The sequence below is a fragment of the Apteryx mantelli genome, chromosome 1, assembly GCF_036417845.1.
Source record: "Apteryx mantelli isolate bAptMan1 chromosome 1, bAptMan1.hap1, whole genome shotgun sequence".
NCBI lineage: Eukaryota > Metazoa > Chordata > Aves > Apterygiformes > Apterygidae > Apteryx > Apteryx mantelli.
Genome location: NC_089978.1, coordinates 68,860,483 through 68,882,110, shown reverse-complemented (window position 1 = coordinate 68,882,110; position 21,628 = coordinate 68,860,483). Strand labels below are relative to the sequence as shown.

General features: G+C 40.8%; 1 protein-coding gene across 1 annotated transcript in view; it reads left to right on the top strand.

Moving 5' to 3' along the window:
- GABRA5 (gamma-aminobutyric acid type A receptor subunit alpha5) overlaps positions 1-19,965 on the top strand; it is a 56,753-nt gene extending 36,788 nt beyond the window's left edge. The window contains exons 6-9 of the mRNA XM_013954162.2: positions 8,985-9,128; positions 15,812-15,964; positions 17,289-17,500; positions 18,438-19,965. Coding sequence (XP_013809616.1) covers positions 8,985-9,128; positions 15,812-15,964; positions 17,289-17,500; positions 18,438-18,740 — 812 coding nt within the window. The 3' untranslated portion in view covers positions 18,741-19,965. The remainder of the gene's footprint in view (positions 1-8,984; positions 9,129-15,811; positions 15,965-17,288; positions 17,501-18,437) is intronic.
- Positions 19,966-21,628: the final 1,663 nt, after the last annotated feature.

Sequence of the window (21,628 nt, the reverse complement as noted above, 5' to 3'; positions counted from 1 at the left end):
TCCGAGCAGTATTACAGTGTTTGAATAATAGCATTTCAGCTTACTGCCTTTACATATCTATTTATTATACATTCACAGAATGTTATTAATGTAGCAGTACTTCTGAGAATTGTAAATTTCTTCGTTAAGGGATTGGTTTCAGAAACAAAGGCATATATTTAGTGCCGCAAGTAATCCCAATCACTCCTGGCTGATTTCAGGCTGTACTGATTTATAAACCATGATCCTTTGAACAGTAGTTTGGTAGATATGCTAACTGTAATGGGTGAGTTCCTGGCCCCACTGAAGTTGGTGGGAAGAACTTCTGTTGATTATGGTGAGGTTAAAATTTTATTCCATGATGTTAGATTTAGCTAAAATTACCATGTTTTGTGAAGGAACCCTTCACAACAAGATCAAATTGAGTATTTTCTATAATTCGCTCAGCATTTCTCAGAAGCATCTTCAGGGATACTGCTGGAGAGTTTATCATAGTAGCTTTGTTGATAGTAAATGGCAGCTTAAAATATGAGTAGACCACTACAATCAAGATTGCTTACAGAGCAAGATAATATGCAGCGTGAATAATGGTGTCAGTCACACTTTGGAGGATACTTTTATTTGCTTTGCAAAAAGTAAATTAAATCTCTAAGATCTTCTTCATGACCATGCTGTTTTTACTAATGAAGCAGTTAGTATAGCTGCCTATTATAATGATTTTAAATTCAAAGTTCATTAAATGTTACTACAGCACTAAACCTAGCCCACATGCCTGGCCTACAAAGACCAGCACAGGGGTAGGGAGGTCCCAAGGTATTTTGTATTTTTAAATGTCATCCCAGCATGTCCCTCTGCTCTGTTGCTCCACTCCCCTTGCAACAGATATTTATACTGGCCAGAACATGGCAAGTAAAACAGAAAAAAAAAGAAAATATCAGAGGCTGGAAGAACAGATTTTTATCCCTTCCATATGAAAGGCAATTGTGTAGCCACCAGGAAGTGTGGTGTAAAATCGATCCTCAGATTAGTTCTAGATCGAGACGGCTATCACTAAATCTGAAAATGAAGGAAGAAGTTGTGTTATAAATACTGACTGCAGTGAGAGAAAGAAATGGGATGGGGGCTGAAGGGAAAAGGTGAAAGCAGGAAAAGATCCCCTTTCCCTAAAGTCAGTTCTCAGTGAGAGCAGGGACTTTGGGGAGATGACCTCCCTTCTGCTGTGGGTGCTGCATGGCACCTCAGGACACCTGGACATGTAGAGGCTCTGCCCTTGCCCCTGCTTAGTCACCCCTTTCAGTGTGCCTTCCCGCATTGGCTTCTGTGCACGTGGTACCAGATCTCAGACTCTGCGTTGGGGAGAGTCCTATCATGGAACGTTGTCTCGTGTCCTGGAAACATGCGATCCTGAAACAGCGATTTAAGCTCTTGCTATTTCAGGAGAATGACCTTTCTATTCTCAGCGTAATGCTGTTGGCAAAACTTTCCTCACTGTTTGCCTTCTCTTTTTTGGAGTGGAATCTGAGGAGCTGTTATCCCAGGATACACAGCTCTATTTAGTATGCCATGCATGGTTTTTAATCCATGTACCTATACTGGCAGATTTCATAGCAGGTCCTGATCACAACCTGGATTTTCAAGTGGCTAAACAGTGGGAGGAGAGACAGCAAGGAGGCTGTCACAGTTGCAGTTGCTGTGCTTGGGGAATATATGCGCTACTTGGATTGCTCCTGTGTTGCCCTGTGGGCGTGCAAGATGGAGTGGTGAATAGGTGAAGTTATCAGTGATGCTGCCTGCGTGGTAGCAAATACACACACCTCTTTAAGGGGCAATATTCAAATTGCTGTGCTGTTCCCACAGCTATCCTTGAGAGAAATTCTGTGTTACCCTGCACAGCTCCTAGTAGAGGGTTAATCTTAAGTGGTGTAATAGCATCCTGTGAAGGCAGTGTGTCTGAGTGAATTACCAGTACAACTGTTCATTAGTATTCATATTACATTCATTGTTAGTATGACTGTGATTTAGTCTACCAGCTTGCAAATAGCCAATTTAAAGCAGTCAGCAGCCTTGCCTATGCTAATCATGAATCACATCTCCAAAATCACAAAGCTGCTTTTGAACAAAATCATGAGTTTTTTTTTATTTGCCTTCTGTTTTTGAGCTCTAAGTCAGGTCATACTCGAAGTTTTTCTCCGTGAATTGGAACTTCGAAAATTAAGCAAGACCCTCCCCTTGTCACTGGCTTTGAAAAGCTGAAGAAACTTAAAATATATACATATATGTATACACACACACATATGTATATGCATATATAACATTATGTGTCTCAAAATGAATTTCACAGGCATCTTCAATCCTGTATGTGTTACCACCTCATGGTTACAGTCAGTGCTTCTGTTGCGTTTCTGAGCCGTAGGAGCTTCTAGCACATTCCTATTCCCATGTTTTACTGAGATGACTTCTAAATTACTTTCTGAAACAGAGTCATTTCTGTCTAACTTAGGGCTTTATTTTTTTAAGAATGATCACTATAGTACATTAGTATTGCTTGGTAATGAAGTCTCTTGAGACCTGTCTAACGCATTTTTTAGAACATCCTATTCCATTCCCTGTGGAATGTGAATACAGAATCTAATAAAACTTTTTATAGGGAAAACATAACTTCAGGAAGGACAGAAATGATCATTTTAGTAAGGCTGAACTTCATACTGCCCATTTCACAGCCACATGGGGTCTTATCTTTTCTCATCAATTTTCATACAAGAATTGTTTCAGTTTCATGACAACAATTTCCTCCTCACTTGTCCTCCATTGTCCCACCTAGATGATACCATGCCATTCCAAAAATGCTTCATTCTGGGTTTTCTAATTTATAATCCCTTGTATTTACACGTTATGCTTTTTGTCTCTGTCACATATTTGAAGTCATGCATGCTGTTTATCAAGCTGCTGTAAGTTTTTGCTGGTTTAAATGATCAGTCTTAATTCTGATGATTTCAGGTCCCTAAAGTGATTTTCATAAACTTCAGATTCCCAAAGAACAGCAAATTCATCATCATACTATTCCAAAGTCTTCATTTTAGACTCTTAATCATTGACTATGTGAATACCTTACTCTAAGTATTTAAATTGCAGTTTTACTTTCATAATTGATTATTATAAAAAAACTATTTCCCCCAAGACCCAGTCCATGCATTTTTAGTACCACATCTTGTTTTTATACTTAAAATTATGTTCTTTTACTAGATCTCTGTTCCACCTGTTCTTCCTATAGATTGATCTCTTTTGTACACAGGTTCTTTCTTATCAATAGAATTTAATGGGAAATTCCAATTACAGAGCTCAAATCTGGCCTCAGTTGCCTAGGCACAATGATTGACTGATGCTTTGTGATGAGGTAAGAAGTATTCATGCACAAACCAGAGGAAACCCAGCTTGACTCTTAGAATTCAGGCTGATACCTTATGACTTAGTAGCAGCACTATTTTATTGCCTGCAGAAGTCTTTGAAAGATTGTAAACCTGGATATCTATTGAGTTAATTAACAGTTTCTTTTAAGTGAGTCAAACAGACAGATAGATAGATAGATAGACAGACAGATGGATAGATAGATATTTGAATGCATATTCAAATTATAATTAGATGTTCTAAGTAAACTGATAATTTGTGCACATTGACAATTAACAGGCTTTGATAGGGATTAGCAACACTTCAAGATTAGGCAGTCTAATGATTCTGAGGCATGTACTAAATGTGACGATGGAGTCTAAGACTATAGCTACACAGTTGTAATAAGTAAAATAAAAAATAAGCCAAAAATCATTTCTCTTCAGTATCTCTTTAAATTAATTCAATCTCCAACTAGTGCATTTCTGAAAGAAAAATTCTAGTTGTGGATTGTGAGTTTTGTGTGATAGTTTATTTAATTATGGAATGCAAACTCAAACATGCAGGTGTGCATTCAGGTACACATCCCACATTTCACAAGTTGGTATTATCTCATTATGCAGGCGCTACATTAAGTAGGCCAAAAATCTTATGGCATCCTGTGAAGTTTATCAAAGATTTTGGGGGGTGGTTTTTTCAGGATTCTTTTTTTCCCAAGCTATTTGCTGTCCTGTCATGAGGATATGAAAGCTTACTGGCCAGACATCAGTGTTGCTTTATTTCTCATGGGTGGTAGTTCAAAAGGTCAGTCCTGGAAACACATCTGAGTCCCATGGACTCGAAGTTTGGACCCAGCTATCCATATTTTGGTTTATTTTACTTCAGAAGCCAAGAAACACTATGGTTTTTGCCTGGAGTCTATTCCAGTTTGGAGTGGGGGGGAGAAAGGGAGGAAGCACAGCTACCACCATTGCCCTGTGGTAGGGGAGAAATGCCATCAGAAGAATGGCAACTCCCTGCCCGCAACCTACTATTTCGTTAGCCTGAAAGGGCAACTTGAATATCTGATCCTGTCCTTTTAAAACCCTTACCATAAAGAATTACTAAAGTAAAAATACTTTGAAAGAGGCCAACAAATCAACACAGGCAGTTGTCCCAGTGTTGCTTTTTCAGTTCCTGTGTGATTATCCAAGGGAAAACATGGCAGTCTTCAATGCCAAAGCAAATGGCAGGGATCCTTTAGATCTTACCAACTGGCTGCTTTGCTTCGTCAGACTTTCTCTTAATGTGCTTCCTCCCTTTGGCTGTGATGGCTCCCATCCTCTGTTCACTGAGGTAAGAAAGAGCATTTCATGCTTACTTTGCCAGACATACGAGAGCAGGAGGAGAGTAGGAAGGGTGGGGGGAACAGCAAGGGAGATCTTTACAGTTTTTGTATTCATTGTGGTATTTGTTAGACTTTAGAATGTAGAAAACTGGATATGCTCATCCAATAAACAGATATGAAAAAAAAGGACTTTATTTCATCATTGTTACAGATGATAAGCCTGTAGCCATTTATCAAATGTCCCCTAGAAATAAATGTCTGTTGTCATTTTCTCACTTAGTAGCAGCATACCTTTCTGTATTTTTAGCTGTCCATTCCAGCTGCTACCTTTTTTTCTTGTTTTTTTGGTAGAATGGTCTTAGAAGGGAAAGAATAATTAAATGGGGCTTCCCCTTTCACTGGGAAGCCAGCAAAATGATTATAAAAAACACCAAATTAATTATTTAGATTCAGAAAGAACAAAAGAAGGCCACTTGCTTATATTAGAATAAACATCAAGCAGTCTCACTTGTTTTTTCAGTGACTTTGTGGGTTTTTGCTTTTACAGCCACATCAGCAGTATTCTCCCAATATATTAACACAAAGCATCTAGTACACTTTTCTGTCACCCTCTGAGAGACTTCTTACCTCCCGGAGCTGTGCATGTGTGCATACCATGTAGAGATGCTGAAGGACTTCTTATTCCTTTATCAACAGTAAAGCTTCCCCATAACGGCAGATAGCATGAGCTGAAGTTCTTCAGTTCTTCAGCAAGCCTGGTGGACTGAAAACCTTCCAGGAGCTTTACTTAAATAGAGGAAGGTTTTTACACAATTTGGTATGGCAGTGAATAATACCATCTCTCTATTAGCACCTGCCCTATCCTGATACCAAAATAATTTTATTCTAGACTGCTCCTATACTTTCAGCTTTCAGTACAACTGTGCCTAATTATACTGAATGGGTTATCAGAAGCAGCACTGGAGCTTTTGGTAGTCAAGGTTGGGATAATTGGACTTTGAGGTTTCTGGGGAGATGTGGCAGAAGGTTTGAGATAGGAAGACAAGTACCTAGTGCAAGTGCACAGACACCTGGAGGTGATCCGAGAAGATGTGATCAGTGGTTTGACTACCAAACCGAGGTACATGGGGTAGCCTATGCCTGTCAGAACTGTAAATTTCTCTCAGGAGTTGAGTCAGAGCAGAAGCAAGCAACTTCTTTCTCACGGCACGCTGCAGTTACAGGAGAAGGTGCTGGGCTACTCCGAGTAGGAGCCCCTTCGAGACTTGGCAGAGCTGGCGAGTAAAGTGAATACTTTTTAAGCCTTGTGTGCCTACATTCCACCGTGTTTTTTATTTCAGCAGAATTTGGTTATGCTGTTCTGACTTGGAAGTGTTTAGTCAGGCTGAATTATTGTGTGCTGTATTCAGAAAACAGGACAAACCCAGTTATCCCAATGCTTGGGACCCTAGCAGTAACAGGAACTGCTGAGGTGAGATACAGCTATAGGATCCCAGCAAGAAGTCCAGCTCCTTGGTTTGCATAGGAAGTAACACAGGCAAATAATAATTTCTCTGAGAATCCCAAATCTGCCTATTCAAATCTAGCATTCATTGGGGCTATCAGCACATGAACAGCATATATCAGACAAACATTTAAGAAAGAGGGCTTTCTGTAACACCTTTCCAAACTGACCCATCTCCTCCTACTTCCCTTCTTAAGATCTAATTTAGAAATTATTTATAAAATATTATGAACCAGTAATCATCTCTGAGATGCGAAGAGCATCTCACCTCTGAGGGGAAAGGTGAAATCCCATCACTTTATGAGATGCAAATACTGTACAATAGGAAGAAATTCCTTCTTAGCCTTTCCAAATTGGCCATAAGATGTGGTTAGAGCAATTTTACTGCAAAGCTACAAATATGAGCACATTAAAAGAATGGATGCAGTCCTGTACTCAGCATGGCTAATGAAGGATGCAGGATTCATAGATCCTCAGCTTCCAAAGGCAGAATCAGCTCCAGCCCTGAACACAGCAGCAATGATCTACTGTTAGTCATATGATGGGAAGAATGCTCATCATATTATAGTATTTCTAGTGACAGAAGTCCATGATGTTCTTTTGGAAGGTAATTACTAATTATTTACCCCCACTATGAGGAAATTTTGTTTTATTCCTCAGCTGAATCTGTCTGAAACCATCTTCAAGATATTTAATTTTCCTTTGCTTTTGTCAGTGGAATGGAATTCACCCTGTTCTTAGATTTCTATATGTGAGTATCTATATTCAGTGATTTACTCATGTCTCAGCTTCTTGTCAATGAGCTAAATAAGTTGAGCTCTTTAAGCTTCAGATCATAAGACTCATTTTCCAGTCCCTGGAAATTCTCGTGACCCTCTTTTGAACTCTTTCTTTCTGTCCTTCTTATTTCCATATCTTTTCTGAGGTGTGGACAACAATGTAAGAATAACCATAAAAGGTTAGACCAAAGGTATATCTAGCCTAGTATTCTGCCTCCTGCAGTGCTTCCCATGGATGCCAGTGTGACTAAGAAGACTAAGACTAAGAACAGGAAAAACATAAAATACTACTTACTGCCCTGGTATGTACTCCAGTGATCTGGAGCTCATTGTTCTAGATATGCTCTGAACCTGAATCAGGATCACTTCCCATTTTCTGCTTGACATTCCTGGTTGTATGAATCTATGGACTGCTTTAGCTTATTTTTTGCCATTGCAGTGACTCAGAAACTCATGTTGGACTGCTCTCTGTGAAAGTTTTTAAGTCCTTCATGGAGTTGCAGCTTTCCAAGACAGCTTACTGGCTCTGGCAAACAAAACTTTCAGTCTGTTGGAGACAGTGCATATGATCCTTCAAGCTAATAGTTTGCCCTTGCTTTTCAAGTTCTTATCTGGAAAGCCACCATGTTGCCTTTTGCACAGATTGCATTGAACTAGGACATTAGTTTTTCCAGAAGAAAACATTCTACACCCCCAAGCTGTAAGTTAAACAGTGCAGAAGGTTAGATATTAGTAATCTACTTCAGACCACTTCAAACTCTATCCACATTTCACCTTTTATTTGGAAAGTAAACCTTGCCTCCTTTTCAGACATTTTAGTACAATGGACTCCAGCCTACTGTAACATTTCCTGCACTAATACTACCTGAAAACATTCAACAATCAGGATGTTCTAAAAACCATGAGAGCTGCTTAAATTAAATAAAATATATTTAAATGTATAGTCAGCTCCTGGATTTTTTAAGACTTTATCTGCAGAGAAGGTTTAAAAAAACAAAAAAACCTACCTTGACAGTCTTTCTAAAAGAAAGCTGAGGTTTCTTCATAATAGTGTCATTACTCCAGGTGTTAGGGCTTTAAAAATAACAGCAACATTATAGAGAAATGAATGAGCTAGCAATACTGCCACTACCTTTGTTTCCTAAGACTTATGTTAGAGAGAAATCTTGTCATGTTCACGTATTCAGATGTGCATGTATATCCAGACAACCACCCATTCACTCTTATATGTACTACCCTCAGTGCCTGCTCTCCTTTACAGTCTGACCCCTACTTACTTTCCTTGTTCTTCTGCATCACGGACACCCCCCCCCCACACACACACACAGAGGGGCATGCACACACATCCCAGCTTTCCTTCCCCTGCGTACAAGACGTACCCCCCTCATGCATGCACACATATCCCAGGCTCAGCGGACGCAGTTCAGTCCATTCATCCATGCACATGAAGGTCCATCCTTGCGCACAGAAGCCCTGACCCTGCATGCACAACCAGTTCCCAGTCCACACAGACGAACACCCCTACTTACCCCACACACGCACATCAGACCCAGCACTGACACATGGTTTATCTCATATATTTGATCCTGGAGAAGGGCTGAGACACAGAAGCTCTCATTATCCAAAGCACTTAAGGTACCAAGTGCTTTTGAGGAGGGACTTCAACAAAACACCTTTTGCAACTTGCTAGGATTTAGGAACTGCCAACTAGGTGAGTATGGGTCTGAGCTGTTCTTTCCCAAATCAAGTGGCTGTGATGGATTATATTTATACCTCTACTGTTCCAGCCTCTGACAAACCATCCCACACAGCTGTTACATTAGAAGGCTTCAACCTAATATTTTTGAGCTGGGCATATGGGAACATGGTTATATCATCTTTATTTGTTTTTCTCCATTCAGTCTCACTCCTCCATTCTTCCCTCTCCCCACCATTTACCATTTAAAGATCCACTAAAATATTATACAGTGCTTTACTCATCACCATCTTTTTTTCCCTCCCTTGTCAACAGATGCCTACCCCAATTCTGAAGTAATCTATGTGTGGACTAATAGCACCACAACATCTGTGGTGGTGGCAGAAGATGGTTCACGACTTAACCAATACCACCTGATGGGACAAACTGTAGGAACTGAAAACATCAGCACAAGTACAGGTAGGACAACCTTTCCATCCTATCCTTGCTGAAAGCACAAGTATTAGGAGAGATATACAGGCTCTGGTTATTTTGCAAGGAGATGGGGGAAGTGTCTGTAGGACTTAAGGAGATGTGTGCAGATTCCTGGCTGTTTAGCAGAGGCACTGAGAGGGTATCTGCTGACTCTTAGGTACTTCACAGGGCTGTTGCTGAAGATGCATCCAAGCTCCTGCAATTGCAGGAGCCCTGGAGGAGTTGCATGCACCTTCTTGGCAACTACCTTTGCTGAGGCTGCCAGCACTACTGCTGGCTTATTTCCTGTGGGAACCCCTCCCCCCTCCCCCCCAGGATGCAAAAACCACCCACACATTTGATCTGTTTCAATCATAGCTTTAAAATGATTTGCTTGATGAAACTGCTTGGGGGAGGGAGGGGAGGGAAGGTGGCAGCTGTTGCATGGCTCTGCAGCGTGTCCAGGGGACCCAGTGGCTGGAGAGGAGGTGCTAACCCCGAGGATTCCCATTTCCTCCATCACTGGAAGTGGAGGCGCCAGATGTGGCAGCATTAGGGAGGCAAAGAACCTTTAATCCCAGCCCAGCCACCCACGTGAGCCCTCCCTCCCTGCTTCTTAAGGCTCCCATGCAAGGGCAGCCCTTTGCATGCATTGGCGGAGGACTCCGCGTAGCTGGCGGGGGACTCCGCGTAGCTGCTGAGGGGGGTACAGGCTGGGCCTGGGGTCACATGGGCTCTGCAGGACAGGGGCTTAACCAGCTTACATAATACACTTGTCTTGAGAACATTAGTGTCATAGAGTGGAAGGACTCCTCAGCTGGGAAACAAAATAGCCTGCCTTAAAACAAAGAGAGATTTCCACGCAGGGTATGGGGAGGGGAAAGGGGGCATCTTCCAGATTTGAACAATGCAGCCTGTAAAAAATAGTACTGGCAAAGCACTTCAAAGTCTTCCCTGAGATGCCCTCTGTTCCTCATTAAAAATGACAGCCTTTGAGCCTGAATCAGGATTGTAGAGGAAAAGGTGTAGATGAAGTAAGTATCCCACTATCATCTGTGGGATTTTTAGGAGACATAAAAACAGGTACACATGCACTCACACACAAAGTTAGCAGGACTGAAACATAAAGCTGCACAAAGCTTTCTGCTCAAGCTATCCAAACATGCCAATGAAGAGGGACACAGCTGCGCTTGCCTCTTACTCTCCAAGCGCTAGACAGAGTAAGGGAAAGCCTGCCTCAGGCAGCACAGGAAATCAACAAAACCAAATCACCAGCTCCTTCCTTTAAAACTTCATCCCTTCCCTTTGACCATTTTAGAAGCCATAAAACAGTTGCTAAAGCAAAGATATCTAAAGTCAAGAGAAGCACATAGAGGAAGTCAGAGCAGTCACCCGAACAGAGAAAGGACAAGCAATCTGTCTCCTGTTAAAGAGCAAAGACACTTTTCCTTACCAGTTTACCATCATAGCTGCATTGTTTTCTGTAATGAATGGCAGCTCCCCTCTCGCCTTCATCATTGCCAAGAAAAAGAGCCAGGGGATGTATTGGGGCATCTCCTACAAACTCGTCCTGCTCCTCAGAGCAAGAAAACAACCCAGCTGAGGCAGTGAGTGCTCCAGTGTGTCAGCTCCAGGACACTTCCAGTTTGCAGCTCTGCCCGTGAAGGCTTCTTGTACTCCTCAGCCCAAGGAAACAGCAGACTCTTCAGACAAATCCCAAAGTTTATGCTCAGTAATCACCTCACTCCTGTATCCTAAGATTTAGGCTAATAAATGCTTGTTTTCCAATGTCAAGGTTTTGTATTAATGTCCCAGGTTAGATCTGGGCTGGCTGGATTCTGATTGCAGGGTGGATCACAAAGCGCAGGACACAGATTGTAACTGGGGATTAGCAAAATACAAAAATCCGATTTTACACAGGGAAAGCATCAGTCGGCGATGGATTTTCTGGACTTCATCAAGTTCACAGTAGGCCAGTAATCATGGTTACTTGTGAACGGCTGTCTAAGACGTTTCTTCCTTCTATTGAATGTGAAAATGAAAAACCAAATACCTACTGTACAAATCCAGTTGTTTAGATCTTTTGTGTTTTTTGTGACATACAAGTCAAACTACACAGCCCCTGCAGTTGCATAGGCAAAATGTTTATATGTGTCATGGGGCATTTATGCTCTTCTTTCTAACAGATTTTTTTTGAATGCTAAATGCTGGACCTGCACCAATCCCTTTGGATTTTGCTGATTTTGTACCCATGCCCCTAGGCTTAGTTGTCTTCTCAGAAAAGATATGCTGGGACTCTCCCTGCACCAATCAGTCCTGAAATTGGGAACATGTTGGCCATGCCACGGAAAGTAGCTCTGACATGTGCCGCCTGTTTGTTGGGGGTTTTTTTGTGCTAAGGTCCCTAAATGTCACTCCCCCAAAAGAGAAGATATTTGTCTACTCACACTGCTTCAAACAGTCCCATCATCTGTCATGTCTTGATGCTGGAGTACCAGAAACGCTCAGAGGTGGGATTTAGGTCCAGCTGGATCTTGCTGGTTTCTGCAGATGGTTGCCCAGTTTGGTTACCCACCTAAAGAGCACCTCAGAATCTCCGATTGCTAACTTAGCATCTGCAGTGCCATGAAACACAACAAAACCCCACTCTCTTAGCTTCTGACAGCTGGAGCCTAAACTCTGCAATATCCAAAGCCTGAAAAATAAAAGAAATGTTTGGCCCTTCATTTTGCACCAAATAATTCTGACTTTTCCTTGAGATGTATCTTTACTGTGCAGCACTATAAAAAGGGCACAGTCAGGGACTGCAGTGCTACAGAGTTAACTTCAGGCTCCTGCCAGGACACGTCAGTTGTCAATACCTCTGAGCGCAGGTATATACAATAAGCAAGCCTTAATAACAGTAACAATAAGCTGGCCCATCCTTACTGAAATACTCCATTGAATCTCAGCATAATGGCAATGGAAAACTGCATGTAAGGATCCTGAAAATTTTTAAGCGTGATCTCCACAACTCCATTGTCTAGATACCTAAAAATATTGTTGCAGCTTTTAAAGCATCGAAAAACTAAGACCAGCAGCAGCACAGTAGCATAGCTCTTCCTATATTAGCTTGATTTTTAGGCTAGCCCCCCCCAAATTCTAGCAACTGAATGGAGAAGAAATGCAGCTGCTCCCATTCTAGAGCTTTTAATTACTGCTAAATTTATTATTAGAATTGTATTTGCAGTGGTTAGTGAACCCCATCAGGAACAGCCTTTTGATTTAAGTGCTACCTAAACCTATAATAAAAATTAGCTCCTGCTCAAGAAAGCTTATGCTCTAAGGATAAATTGTGGCCTTACAGAAGTAAAAGGGAGCTTTGCCACTCCAACAGAGCCAGGATTTCATTCACCATAAATCAAAAGCCAACTCGTGCAGCTTTTAGCATTATTTTAAGCAGTGGTCCCAGGGCATTAAAAACCAAGCTATGTCTGTGGGGTTTTTGCAAGCCATATGTCTGCTGACAGAAACATTCCTAGTGTAAGCATTTTTTGAAAAGGGCAGCATGGGAAAAAGGAGAAGATACATGTTGGAAGAAGAGCAAATACAAAATCAAGGTGATATCATTTTTTCAGTGGCAACAGGAGCCTTGATAGGTTAAAGAAAATGGTAAAGTAAGGTAAGAACCAGCCATGGAAAGCCATCAAAATGTAGTCATTCATACATTCATACATTTTCTGTCTTTATAGAAACAGGGATCCTGTTGCTCTGCTGAAGCTGCATAGTTCATATGAGGGTTTTTTATTCCAGCTCCCAAAGCATACTTTCAAAATCGATAATGCATATCATCACTCCTAACTGACCGGGGAAACTGTGTCTCAGAACACATCTCAGTGCAGTAGCGACTCAGAAACAGATCACAGGCACATAGACACTGCTGCTTCTGGCATATTTTATTGTTAATCCACAAACAGAATTCTCATAAATAAAAAGCAAGTGGGGTTCCCCCTGAGACCACAGCGTGTTCAGCATCCTTGGTTCAAAATTACACTAGATTGAAGGGAATTATACATCACTTCACAGGGTTTTTCTCCCCAGTTTCACACCATTCCCTGTCCATCTCCCCATCCATCCTCAGGGAACCATTTCACAAGAAAATCAGACTCCAGAAGAAAGTCATAAAGACTGAGGCAGGCTGTCAGGTAAGGAAATTCTGTGCTATTCAAGCCTTTGTGTCTAAAATCCCCAGAAGGAATGAAGTCACAGAATCACAGAATGGTTGAGGGTGGAAGGGACCTCTGGAGATCATCTAGTCCAACCCCCCTGCTCAAGCAGGGTCACCTAGAGCACGTTGCACAGGATTGAGTCCAGGCGGGTTTTGAATATCTCCAGAGAAGGAGACTCCACAACCTCTCTGGGCAACCTCTTCCAGTGCTCTGTCACCCTCACAGTGAAGAAGTTTTTCCTCATGTTCAGATGGGATTGCCTGTGTTTCAGTTTGTGCCCGTTGCCTCGCATCCTGTCGCTGGGCACCACTGAAAAGAGTCTGGCCCCATCCTCTCGACACCCTCCCTTCAGATACTTGTACACATTGATAAGCTCTCCTCTCAGCCTTCTCTTCTCCAGGCTAAACAGGCCCAGCTCTCTCAGCCTTTCCTCATAGGAGAGATGCTCCAGTCCCCTAATCATCTTTGTAGCCCTTCTCTGGACTTGCTCCAGTAGTGCCACATCCCTCTTGTACTGGGGAGCCCAGAACTGGACACAGTACTCCAGATGCGGCCTCACCAGGGCTGAGGAGAGGGGCAGGATCACCTCCCTCGGCCTGCTGGCAATGCTCTGCCTAATGCACCCCAGGATACCATTGGCCTTCTTGGCCACAAGGGCACATTGCTGCCTCAGGCTTAACTTGGTGTCCACCAGCACTCCCAGGTCCTTCTCCGCAGAGCTGCTTTCCAGCGGGTCAGTCCCCAACCTGTCCTGGTGCATGGTGTTATTCCTTCCCAGGTGCAGGACCCTGCACTTGCCTTTGCTGAACTTCATGAGGTTCCTCTCCGCCCACCTCTCCAGCCTGTCCCTTAACTTCATTCAAAATAAGAGAGCTCTTCTAGTGTAACATATCAGTATAGCTATAAGTGCAAAAGCCCTTTTACTGTAGACCTGTCCTCAGCTAATTAGGCATATTGTCACTTAGAAATAATCTGCCAAATCTAACTGTTTAGCAGTTCTGGCTGCAGTTCAACTCAGGCTATTCACTTGATGCAGAATCAGTCTGTTATGTATCTTCCTTTAGTGGCTGTTGTATAGAGGATAACAGTCCATTCTTGCAACAGCTATTACAGCTAATCCTTTAGCTCAAGTAGCTAAGGTCTGCATTCAGCTCGTTCTTTAGAAAATATGAGGTACATGCCCAAAAACCTCCTAGATCTGCATAATTTGTAAGTCAAAAGGATAATTATATTTGTTTAATTCTTAGAGGACAACATATATTTCAGAGGAAGCATTACTCTGATTCCTCAGTATCCAGCTGAATAATGCATGCTTTCAAATTAATTTGATACCAAGATGAGTGGAGATCTGTTGAGGCTGGAGGGGGGTTGTTTGTTTTTTATTCTTATATTTTGTTTTAGTCTTATTTTTCCTAGGCTAAGAATAGCCTCTTTTTAGACAGTAAGATCTGTGCTTTTGGGGGCAATTGCCTTCAATCAATAGTCCTCAGTAACAACTATATTGTTTTACAGCAGTGCTCTGAAGGAACTAGTTCAGTTTTTATTTTTTTCTGAAACATTAGGAAAGGTGACAGCTGGTCTGTCTCTTTTGGAGTGTATTTTTTAGGCTTGTATTGAAATTCGGAGGACCTCACAAAAGCCAGATTAAGGCAATGCTGTGGCTTTGGCAAATCAAAAAGGTATGAAATTTAGCACTGCTGTCAGAGCTTTCAGTGAATTCTCTGTACAGGCAATACAATATTATGGTCTAATTGCACAGGCAAACAAGACTTGGCACAGTGTCTGTCCAGAAATAGATTATCTTTCCAGAGCTAGAACATATCAAATTCTAGGAAAACTGGATGCACAAGATGGATTTTTTTTTTTTTCCTGGAGGAACAGTTTAATGGTTTTGGATACTCAGATCAACAAGATCTCCCAGGATCAGCATATGAAGTGCATATTTTTGCAGCATCAACACTGAAACAGGCAGTCATTATAAATTTGGTGCAGAGAGAGTGTCTGGACCTCTTCTCATTCTTGAAAACTCACAGGTTGGCCTTAACAGTTGCCCTAATCAGGTTAAGTTCTGCTACTAAATCTGCATTCTAAGAGTAGATGGCCTTAATTGTTATTCTGATTAAACAGTTTGTAGGACTGAGTCAAAAACTGGCAGGACTGTGGCACTGTCACCAATCCAGATTTTTTAAGGTTGTGAGCATCAAGGCATTCTAGGTACATAAAAGGATTGCACCTTTTAGTGCTATGGGGTATTCATTTTCTTCTGCTTTTAGGCATTTTGAGGATTGAATGTGAAGACTAGCAGGATCTAGCAGCATTTATATCTCAAGCCCTGGTTTTTCGCAATGCAGAAATTCAGACATAACTCATGCAATTAGGAATGGCTGAATGGTATCCTCAGATAGAGGCTGGAGCTGTTTGAATCCCAAAATCCATAAACTTCCCTTACTTTTACCTACATGTGCATTTTCCTCCTTCTAGGTGAATATACTATTATGACAGCACATTTTCATCTGAAAAGAAAAATCGGTTATTTTGTCATCCAGACATACCTTCCTTGCATTATGACTGTGATCTTATCACAAGTGTCATTTTGGCTAAACAGAGAGTCTGTCCCTGCCAGAACTGTCTTTGGTGAGTATCTCACTTTTCTTGCAGTGTACAGGAAAGAATGGTCTTGTTTGTGGAAGTGATTTTCTGTAACCAAACCACAGTGCGCTGATTCTTATTTCTATTTGAGATGTTTTAGATGTTCCCTTATTCTCTTCTAGTTTCAATTCAAAATCTTTTAAAAATAATGTTAGGGCTTTTTGGTAAAATTATGACAGAAATTGCACAAGAATCAATTATATGAAGGTTAGAGGAGGGAAGACAGAAGAATCAAATCGATGTGATTTGTGTTTTTTTTTCCCCTCAGATAAAATAGTAAACAGTTTAGAACAAAATAACATACATATTATCAGAGTTAATGCATACTCTAGTGTAAGCATTTGAAACAGATTTCACTTCAAAACGTTTTGTTTATCTGTGTTTCAAGATGTTTAACTGGGAAAACCATGTAGAGGTTAATTAGTAACAATTATCTCTATTACCGTCAAACAAATTAATATGATTTTGCATTTACAAAATACATGTTTACTACAGAAGCTGCCATGGAAAAATCCTTTGGGATCTCTAAATTACTTGATTTATCACTAGAAGATTGCAAAAATTAAGCACAATCTTAACTGAAGGCTGATGAAATACAAAGGATCCACTAGATGAGAAATCAGGGAAGCGAGAGCAGTTTTGTGTATAAAACTTTTGTGTCTTTTAAGAGTCATTTGTCTATAGAATCCTCCTGAAGTCAGTTGGGAGCTTTGATTAAAAATCAATTCAGTGATCTGTATTGGGAGCTTTGTTGACTGGTGATACTGATTCTAGGTTTACAAAGCTGTAACTGAGAGTTGAATTTTGTTCTATTAGGGACATCCTTTCACAAATGAAATTAGTGGCAGCTCTGTCATATATTGTCTTCTGTGAAAGAAGGAGCTACTGTAAAGGAAATGAATAACGACCAACAATTTCATTCATCCACAGGTGGGAAAACAAAAACTATAATCCCACCTCATTATGAAAGTTACTGCTAAATAGATTGATCACTGATTTTATAATGCACCACTTAATAAGAGGCACTCTATATGTACCATATATCAAAGTACAAGGATAAAGTATCAATAAGATTTTGGGTTATCTAACAGGTGCGCTTATATTATCTTTAAAAATATATATTTAAATGTACTAAGACTAGAGATAACTAGAATGCCCCAGAAGTAAATAGAATGCCCCCAGAGACTTTTATTTTCTCATAGTCAGCAGTTTCTTACTCTTTCAGATCGTAATATGGAAATACTGACTTTGTGTGGCCTCAAAGAGGCTACCAAGCTAATCTTTGCATCTTTTTTTTTTTCCTTTACAGGAGTAACGACAGTCCTCACCATGACCACCTTAAGTATCAGTGCCCGTAACTCTTTGCCAAAAGTGGCCTATGCTACTGCAATGGACTGGTTTATAGCTGTCTGCTATGCCTTTGTATTTTCTGCATTGATTGAGTTTGCAACAGTCAACTATTTCACCAAGAGAAGTTGGGCATGGGATGGCAAAAAAGCTCTTGAAGCTGCTAAAATCAAGGTGTTTACCTTACGTTTTTTAAATACTTAGAATAAAAAGCAATTACCAAGCATGGTTCAAATAACTGAATATACAATTTTCAGCTTCTCCACAAAAAGACATTTAACTTATGCCAAACTCTCATCTTCCTATAGAAGAAAATTTGCAAGGCAGTATTCCTTCTTCTGTTCAGGGGAATAGGCTGTCAGTCTCCACCATCTATATGAGGTGGTTTGGGGAAGGATACAGGGCGTTAAATACACGTCACATGGGATTTTAACGACTAAAATTCTGATAGTCAGCCAACATACACTATGAAGGATATGTCTGTAGAGCACTCTGCTTGTGCTCTCTGAAATACATGACAAAGCTCACACTGAGCTCCAGGGGTCAAGGTCCCAGTACAATATCCTCAGTAAAAAAGTAAAAAAAAAGTAGTGCTATGAAGACATGAACTTCTGCATTTCGAGCTGAAATTTAACTTTCTGAATCTGACTGACTCTTATCAAATGATGTCCTAAAGAAAGTTCATGCATGCAGGCAATAAAGGAATTGTAAAATAACAATACAAAGAGGAGAAACTAGCAGGAACAACAAGCCTTTCACTATTCTGCTTCCTTTTGTCAGGAGGGTGATGTTAGTGTCTTGGCAGCTGCCTGCAAGGCAGCAACCTCGGCAGGTGAACATCGCCCTGACAAAAGAACCTGCTAATTCACATGCCAAGTGGGATCCGGCCCTGGCAGTCCTTGTTTAGTGTTTGCTGACTTCAGGGAAAGTTTAAACTGAGTAAGGGCTATAATATCAAGGCAAAAACAGCTGTTTGGGAGTCGAAGTCATAATAGCCAACAGACATTTGTTAGCATGATTGATTAGGGTGCATAGATTTTGGTTTATTATTTTGAGAACATATTTCCACTTTCTGTACCTGCTGTCTAACGTTTTGTTATTTACACTGCAGAAAAAAGAGCGTGATTTACTGGGAAATAAATCAGCTAATACTTATACCACTGGAAAGATGACCCCCACACCAAACATGCCAAAGGACTCAGCCCCATCTGTCATCTCAAACACTGTTACCGCTGCAGTGAAATCTGCAGAAGAAAAGCCTGCTGAAAGCAAAAAGACTTATAACAGCATCAGTAAGATTGACAAAATGTCCCGAATAATTTTTCCAGTGTTGTTTGGAACTTTTAACTTAGTCTACTGGGCCACATATTTGAATAGGGAGCCTGTTATTAAAGGTGCCAATTCTCCAAAGTAAACTGAAGGACTCTAAAGCCACATGTGAGCCATACTTACAAAGCAGATGCTACCAAGGAAAATTTGAGATCCAGATGACTTTCTACATTTGGGCAATATTCTTCAGGAAGTTTTTTGCATGTTTAATAATATGTACAAATATTATTGCCTTGATTGTTTCTACATGTAACCTCAGATGTTTCGAAGATGGTTATATTACTTACTTTCAGCAACAGATCTTTGTAAAAGGTCAGAAGACATGAACATGGCTTCTTTGCTGCTGAGTATCTTGCATTGATAGTTTACAAATAAAATAAGTTATATTTTTTAACTGTTCAAGTGTACTACATGTCGTGGTTTTTATACTTCAGATGTACAGTCATACAAATGTAGGCTTAAGCTATATTTTACAGAAGAGCTCCACTATTGTCATCTGATAGGTTACTATGAGTAACACCAGTTGTAAAAGTGCCAAATTATTAAACGTAGGGCTCTGTTTGAGCATCTTTACTGATTATAGATAGTACATTACTCCACAAATAAAACTGCACAGCCCAATTTTCATTAGCAGAAATTAATACAATGCAGTAAATCCTAATCGGGCTATGCTGATTTTCACTGCTTGAGCTTCTAGCTTGCAGTGAAGTAACATAGGGAGCAAGATGCTACTTGTGTAAATAAAAGTGGTAGAATCTTGCCCTTAAAAGAAAATAATACATGTTTGTTTGTTTGTTTTTGCATTCCAGCGGAATTTTCTCTGATGGTTGTCAGTATTTATTCCAAAAATTAGAGATATATTGCATGAAATTATCTTTAACATAGATTAGGAACATATTTGTGCAAATAAAACTTTTAACAAAAGCAGTAGACATTTTTGTTAGGGTAAAGTAACTAATGTTTGGCCATTTTCCCAAGAAGATTATGTTATATTAGCAGAGCTAAACAGTAAAGAATTACAATAATTCTGAAATAATTATTACTTGTTTCCCAGAGTGAAAACCAGTCAGCCAACACAAAGAAGGGTGATCAGAAAAGAGATGTGCTTTATGACAGCAAGGTGTTTCAGTGACAATATTGACAGAAAGATCTTTGTACTGTCCATCTGAAACTTTTCTATAAGACGCCTTGCTGCTGCCAATGTGTTTTGCTTTCACGATGAATGAGAAAATGCAATCTCAGTTTTCAGCTCTTTTCTCCTTGGCATCCTTTCCTTGTTCCAGAAGCTTTTGTAATTTAATCTTAATGTTTAAAATAAAAAATGCATTCAACGCTTGATTGCTAAATGTCGTTCTTATACTGGTTATTTTAGGAAGATAAAAAAAGTCACCACTAGAGTTAAAACAATTAACTGGGAAATACACGTGCATGCACATGAGTACATTTGTGTATATGACGCATCCTCACTGTTGCCCAGAAAGTTACAGGTCAGGTCCAGGCCTGGGGAGCTGTTTGGGCTTCTTGTGTTTCTTCTCCATTCCTAAATGTTGCAAAGAAAAAAGCTAATGCGCGTATTCCTTTTTTCAACTTTTATTTTGATGTTGTGAATTTGGAAATTTGCAAATTCTCAGTGGCCAGGAGGAGGGCATGGGACCAGCAGGTGACTGGAAGCTGGTAGAAAGGAGTAAGGGAGGTACATGCCAATCTATTGCTTACAGTGTTAACTTGAGAGAAGGTCAGGGTTTGGCTCTCAGTTTTCATTTAGGCATCCCATGTGGCTTTGAGCAGCCACACACTTCCTTGTTCTTCATTTCTCTACTTCTAAAGCTGGATCATGGCATTGAATGCAATGAATCCAGTCCTTTGGGGATCAGAAAGAGTGAAAAATTTCAGAGCACGTTGGAGGCAAAACTTCATAAATCCCAATGGATATTTCTTTTCTTGCACGTAAGTTATTCCCACTCACAAAAAGGTGTGAGCCAAACAGACCTTCTCTTTTCTCTGTGAAAAGCACATAGTTTTGGTAAGTCCAGCAGGGAGGCAGTGCAGTGAAGTGCACATGTGTTGCGATGAGTGTCCTCAGTGGTTGGCTCGCACTGCGCAGCTCCAAAGCGGCTAAAAGCATCTGGTGTCTGGTGGAAGGGAGCAGATCTCTCAACATGTGTGCGATGCACAGCCCATCAGTGGCAGCCTCTTCTGCCTCTGCCTATGGCAATAGCAATGCATAATAAATGCAGTGCTAGACTCAGGTCACCACTCCTAGAAGCTGAATATTCAGACTAGGAGAGCTGAGCCCAGTATGCTGTCAGGACGAGCAAACACAACAATTGCTGTGAGTCAGGAGGTGAATGCCTGGGGTTATTTCTTGTAACCATTGATATGGGCATATATTCCTCCCATGGCTAGGCAAACTGTCCATGAAATGAGCAGCACAGTAGGGGCTCGTTGTTAGTCACCTCATTGTTAATCACTGAGGGAAGCAGCCTGAGTACCTACAGATGACTGTTCACTGTCCTGAAGTCTTTTTCTGTGGTCGATGATGATATGGCATGCTATTGACACCCATGGCAGACAGATGTGTGCTGGGTAACACATCTGAACCAGAGTTCTTGCAAGGAACCAATCTACCAGCAGCTTGCTATTTCTAGTCTCGCCAGAACAACAGATGAGATGTAACACTTCTGGCATCAGTGACACAGCGTAATGCACCAAACTAATCTTACTCAACAGGGTGTCTGCAGATTACCAGTGGACTGATAAGGACCCATCAGGATATAGTCCATGTGATTGATGATTTGTCTTTTTTTTTTTTTTTTGACCACATACGTAGACACATTACTATGTTGTTGGCAAGTATGCATCTGTACCTGTAAGCTCAGTTTCCTCCCTGCTACTCTTGCAGCCCACAGGTGGCATAGGCTCACACTGTTTTATCATGCATCATTATTTATAATATTTGTAGTTGTGAAAGGG